This window comes from Abrus precatorius, unplaced genomic scaffold (genome assembly GCF_003935025.1).
Source record: "Abrus precatorius isolate BTA unplaced genomic scaffold, Abrus_2018 Scaffold2, whole genome shotgun sequence".
NCBI classification, from domain to species: Eukaryota; Viridiplantae; Streptophyta; class Magnoliopsida; order Fabales; family Fabaceae; genus Abrus; species Abrus precatorius.
In genome coordinates this window covers 5,807,987-5,814,312 of record NW_020874362.1, presented here as the reverse complement: position 1 = coordinate 5,814,312, position 6,326 = coordinate 5,807,987, and the positions used below count along the sequence as shown (strand labels likewise).

At 25.8% G+C, this 6,326-nt stretch overlaps 1 protein-coding gene across 1 annotated transcript; it reads left to right on the top strand.

The window, feature by feature from the left end:
• Positions 1 to 2,264: 2,264 nt before the first annotated feature.
• On the top strand, positions 2,265 to 4,183 carry LOC113860073 (salicylate carboxymethyltransferase-like). The gene is made up of 4 exons (XM_027492698.1): positions 2,265 to 2,348; positions 2,556 to 2,960; positions 3,164 to 3,418; positions 3,824 to 4,183. The coding sequence occupies exons 1-4, from the start codon at positions 2,274 to 2,276 to the stop codon at positions 4,181 to 4,183; spliced, it is 1,095 nt and encodes a 364-aa protein (XP_027348499.1). The 5' UTR covers positions 2,265 to 2,273.
• The last annotated feature ends 2,143 nt before the right edge of the window (positions 4,184 to 6,326 follow it).

The window sequence follows — 6,326 nt, the reverse complement described above, 5'->3', positions numbered from 1 at the left end:
TCTACTTGCAAAAATGAGAATCCTCTGCTAGAGGTTAATCTATTTCATAATTTATTATGTGTACTTTTTTATTATTAAAATTATTTAAAAATATATGTAAATTACATTATATCTTGTTACAATGATTTTTATTTTTTTATTAATTTTGTTCAAATTTTGGAGATAAAAAATATTATTTAATTTTATCTTATTACTTTATATATACTTTTTCAGATTCTCTATGAATTTCTAATTTTATATTTATAAAATTTCTCTTATTATCTTATATTAACTTTTAAATTTTCTACAAATATTTTGTTTATATTAAAGTCATAGTACTGAATATATTATTCTATTATTTTAAAAGAAATTATATTTTAAAATTTTTATAATTTTATTAAATTATTTTATTTTAATGCATACTATTTATAGTTATAAAATTAAGTTAAAACATTTCTTTTATAAAAGTTAATATTTTAAATAATTTTATTATATATTATATGTATTTATTTTAAAATAAAATACTTGTACATTGCATGAGCTACTAACTTATTACTTTAATGAAAATTGAGAAATATTTATTTTTTATTAAAATAACTGTTGAGAAAGGGTTTACTTTTAGACTCTTTCTTAGCATGTTCAAATTTAACCACTTAAAAAGTTTAAAATTTTTTAACTGGTCTCAATTTACTCACTACCAAAGTTCCAATTTTTTTTAGTTATTTGATCTTTTTTAAAATACTTAAAAGTAAAAAAATGATATAACTATTAACTAAGTTTTTAATTTTTTTTATACTAACTAGCTTTTATTTTTAAATTTATATTTATAATATATAGCTCAGATTTCTGGAATCTCTGGAATTGTATGCATATTTATAAAATCACACGAATTTATAATAAATTAATAATAATATAACAAAAAGTATAATACTAACATTTTAGATAGAGGATAGTTTTATATTATGTTAAATAAAATTTAAAGATATTTATAAGAATAATAATTCTTAATATGATTTCAGTTATCATTATGATTTTATAAATAAAATATAAAATCAATAATAATAGTTATTTCTTTTATTTTTGACAATGTTCTTTTTTATTTTAATTTTTTATGAATATAATATTGCTTCATTACTATTGTCAATATCATTTTATACTTATTTTAAAATTTTAATTTTGAAAAAATTATGTTAATATTTTTAATAAAAAAATTATATGAATTTTATTTTATATGAATGCATGTATTGGTTTTATAATATTTTTTCAATTATAGTATTACTTTAGTTTCATTTTTTCTCTTATAATAATTAAAATATTTGTTCATAATATTTAACGTTATTTTATTATTAATTTTATAATAATATATTTAAATATTTTAAGATGTACGAATTGTGAAGATGTGTGATATCTTAAAAAGGAGAAGAGAAAAAAAAATTGATCAACTGATAGAAAGTTATTTGAAATTAACTTGTAATTCTAAGTTAAAGTCCAAATAAATGCATTCGTTTTATTTGGCTTGAACAGAATCTCTTCAATTAAAAAGATAATTATAGTGTTTGAGTTGTAAATAGGTTTTTATATATAAATATCTAATATAATAATATCTAATAATAGATTATAATATTATTATTAATTATTAACTTTTATGATAATTATTTAAAAATTATATCCAAAATATTTTTAATAAAAAATTATAGATTAATTAAATTAATTAATTTTATAAAAATAAAAAAATAATTTATTTTAATATTTTTTAAAATATAAATAAATATTAAATTTTAGATAACATGCTTATACATATTTAAATTATATTAAATTTTATATTAATAATCTCAGAAATAATACAAGATAATTTAGTAATTAAATTATTTTATTTTATATTTTATAAAAAAATTATTAAGTAACATAAGTATCTAAATTTAGTATGAATCTAACTCTTATTTTAATAGTTACAGTGATACGTAAAAAAATTTTATTATTAGTGTAAATCCTGTATACTGATTTTAAATAACTATAATTAATAAATTTTACTAAAAATATTTTTTGATTTGTTTATATTTTAAATAAAGTAAATATTTTTTATAAAAATTTATTATTTTAATATTGACAAGGAAACAAATGGCAGCGCGCAGCTCAGAGAAATACAAAAGATGATTCTCGTGAACAGTGTTAAAATTTAAGGATATAAAAACGTTTTTTTTTTCTTTCCTACAGCTTTCACATCTATATATGGACAATGGATGTGAGCCACGATCGAAAGCATAGAAACAGAGAGAGTAAAACAAGAGACAAGAATGGAAGTAGTTAAGGTGCTGCACATGAAGGGAGGCGTTGGAGAAGCAAGTTATGCAAACAATTGCTATATTCAGGTATTAACCATTACTCTGTTTTGCCCTGTTCATTCTGTATCATCTCCCACCTGTCCCTATTCAAACGCCTCATGAATTAAACTAACAAGTTAAGGCTATATAAATGTCATTAGTTGTTGACAAAACAAAACGCCATTAATATTACCACGCCAAAATTAACGTACTGCTTTGTTAAAATCATGCATACTAATATCATTGCGTATACAGCAAAAGGTGCTTCATTTGACAAAATCCATCAGAGAGGAAGCAATAACCAGCCTCTATCACAACACACTTCCAAGAAGCTTGGGAATTGCAGATTTGGGTTGTTCTTCAGGACCCAACACCCTGTTTGTTGTGTCTGAAATAATAAAGACTGTGGAGAAGCTTTGCCGACAACTTAACCAAAAATCTCCCGAATACAAAGTCTTTCTTAATGATCTTCCCGGAAATGACTTCAATAGCATCTTTAAGTCCCTTGGCAGCTACAAAGATAAACTACGTCGTGAAATAAAAACTGCCGTTGGTCCATGCTATTTCTTTGGAGTCCCAGGTTCTTTCTATGGCAGAGTTTTTCCTGATCGAAGTTTGCATTTTGTGCATTCTTCTTACAGCCTCCAGTGGCTATCTAAGGTAATTGCAAGAAAAAATATCATTCCTCTTACATGCTTGAAAACAGAAAGTGAATATTAGAAAAAATAATATATAACGTCATATGTATTATCAATTTTTAGTGATTCAAATAACATTTTTTTTACCAAACCCTTGAATTTGATGTATTTTTAATTTACCATTTAACCAGTATAAAAATAATTGTTGCTTATGATGATAAATAGGTTCCAAAGGGTGTAAATAACAATAAGGGCAACATTTACATAAGCAGCACAAGCCCCTCAAACGTCCCTAACGCATACTATGAACAATTTCAAAGAGATTTCTCTGATTTTCTCAAGTGTCGTGCGGAGGAATTAGTTGAAGGAGGTTGCATGGTTCTAACAATGTTGGGAAGAAGCAGCATCGATCCATGCAGTAAGGAGGCTTGCTCCATTTGGGAACTTATGGCTACGGCTCTTAATGACATGGTCCTACAGGTATACATTTGAGTTACATAGTGTTAAGGACAGAATTGAAAAACTAACTCAACCATAATGTGTTAAAAATTTCACTTTAAATGTCTTTCGAAATAATTATTATACCAGTTAATAATTTTCAATTACATGATAATTTATGATTTGATAAGACCGGAAAATATTTTTCCATGTATTTCAGATAAATTCTTAGAGAGTTTAATTTTAATACATGGTTAATATGAAAATTTACATTACTAAAAAATTTTAAAAAAAAAGCATCTTAAATATAATATTGTAAATAATAATTATAAAAATATACAATTTTTAATCACATAACTACCTATAATTTGATAATAGCATAAAAATCAGTATTTATCTTTTGGAATTTAGCAAGATGAGTATGAATCGTTGTCTTGTATGATGCAGGGAACGATAAAGGAAGAGCAAGTGGATACTTTTAACATCCCTCAGTATGCTCCATCCCCATTTGAAGTAAAATTGGAGGTTCTTAAAGAAGGATCATTCACCATCAATCGGTTGGAATTGTCTGAAGTTAACTGGAATGCTTTTGAATTTGACTTCGAAAAGTCTGAATCATTTGATGACAGTGCATACAACATGGCACAGTGCATGAGGGCTGTGGCAGAGCCTATGCTGGTTAGCCACTTTGGTGAAGCTATAATTGAAGAGGTTTTTAGGCGCTACCAAAAAATCTTGGATGATCGTATGTCCAAGGAGAAAACTGAATTCGTCAATGTTACAATACTCTTGACTAGAAAAGCGTGAGCAAGAAGCGTGAATCTATGTTTTCTCGAAAGGGTTGTTGTACTTGATGTAGTAGTTTGTTTTTTTTTAATATCGCAATTATCTAACATGTTATGCTGAGGAGAGAAGAAAAAAGAGTATTGTGTTGTATCTTGAATAGTGGTTTTAGTTTTTAATATATGTTAAATGTGTAATAAAATTATGAGAAATGTAAAGCTCGTCAGTTCTTAAGGTTAAGCAATTAAATTTATAGTAAATATTTTTTTAACAGAAATTATCTTAGTATTGAGGTAATGAGGAGACAATTATTTTAGAGGACTCAAACGAGACTAAAATTAATCATTCATTACTCATTTTGATCATTTGCTTATAAGAAGAGTCTAATATATATATAGCACTAGAAAATCTATTTATTGAGTTGTAGGTAGTTATAACAATTGGCTGAAAAAAGGACTTGCTAAACTTGTAATAGAATTCGCAAATGTTTGTGGGTAAGTGTATTCGTAAAAAATTAACAAAACAGTTAAATTAAGTTTTCAAATTATCGTCTTACAATAATTATTTTTAAATACTAAGAAAACTGTGATTTAATCATTTAAATTTAAGAGATACGTTGGAAAGTAAATGAACTAATTAAACAAATTAAAAACAGCAAAGAAGCACACTTTTGATTACTTATTGAAAGAGAACTTAAGGCTTAAGAGTTCAACTTTACACATTTTTATATTTTTTTTAACTTAATTCTAATTCTTATTTCCTTATCATTGTCAATCATCTATACAAATTTTATTAACATCTAATAGTCATGCAATGTTAATAGTTTTTTCTTCAAATTATTACTCTCAATAATCATGCAAGGCAAAAAGATAAGAAAGCATGAAGTGCCTATGAGCTTGTTAATTAAATAACGCTTGGAAGAGAATAGTTAAATTTGGTCTACCTAATTCTTGTCTCGTTTTATTCTGAGTCTATTAACCAAATGTAGTATGATTACCTACTATGTAAATAACTACAACATGCTAGAAGTGGTCAATTCTTAACATACAAATATGCACACAAGAATATAGATCAAGTACAAATGAAAATTGAATTTATTAAATGAGCTTGTTAATTAAATAACGCTTGGAAGAGAATAGTTAAATTTGGTCTACCTAATTCTTGTCTCGTTTTATTCTATAAGTCTATTAACCACATGTATTATGATTGTCTACTGTGTAAATAACTATGACATGCTAGAAGTGGTCAATTCCTAATATACAAATATGCGCACTAGAATATAGATCAAGTACAAATGAAAATTGAATTTATTATTAAATAGAAAGGTCACACAAATTCATGTAAAGGATTTACCATAACCCTAACTATGAGTTTAGTTAATTATCCTAAAATAAATAACCAAAACAAAGGTAATAAAATCTATAAACATGAAAGAAAAATACAAACTAGAAAGATTCCCCAAAGAAGATCATCATAAAAGTTCATGTCCCTCGAACACGTTTCCGATCACTTGCTTAGACTCTGAAGAAGCTTTATTTATCTTTGCTAGTGACCTTCGCTCTCAATGACTCCAAGCATTTTCAAAGGTGTGAGTAAAATTTTGGATGCCCCTCGTTGTTACCCTTGAGGCCTTTAAACAGGAGTTAAGGTTTACCTCTCATAGATATCTCTTGCTAGTAGATCTAATCTCTTTTTAAATTTCAAATTTGAATACACAAATCTAAAAAGAAACGTCCTCAATTTGTTATAACAAACAACAAGCACAGTCATGCTTTGGTTATGCATGACCATGCATCAACTTTAAATATGGACGTGCTAGCCAATATTCACGACTATGCTTTGTCTTTTAGCATGGGTGTGTTGGTTGCTCAAGATTTGGGCGTGCTTTATATAGATTGACGTTTTTTTTCTTAGGTTTGGGTTCAAAATGTCCATGAGTCTATTGTATCATCAGACATGCTTAACTACAACAAATAACAAGTTAATTATTATAAAAACCTATTCAAAATATAAACTTATCAGCATACGTACTAAAAAACTAACAGAATACATAAAACATAAAGCATAAAAAGGAAAAAAAAATAACATTAATATAGTGGTACTAAGGCCTCTCCCTCATGTTAGATGATGTATATAACATTAAGACCTCACTTGATTAAGATAGAAT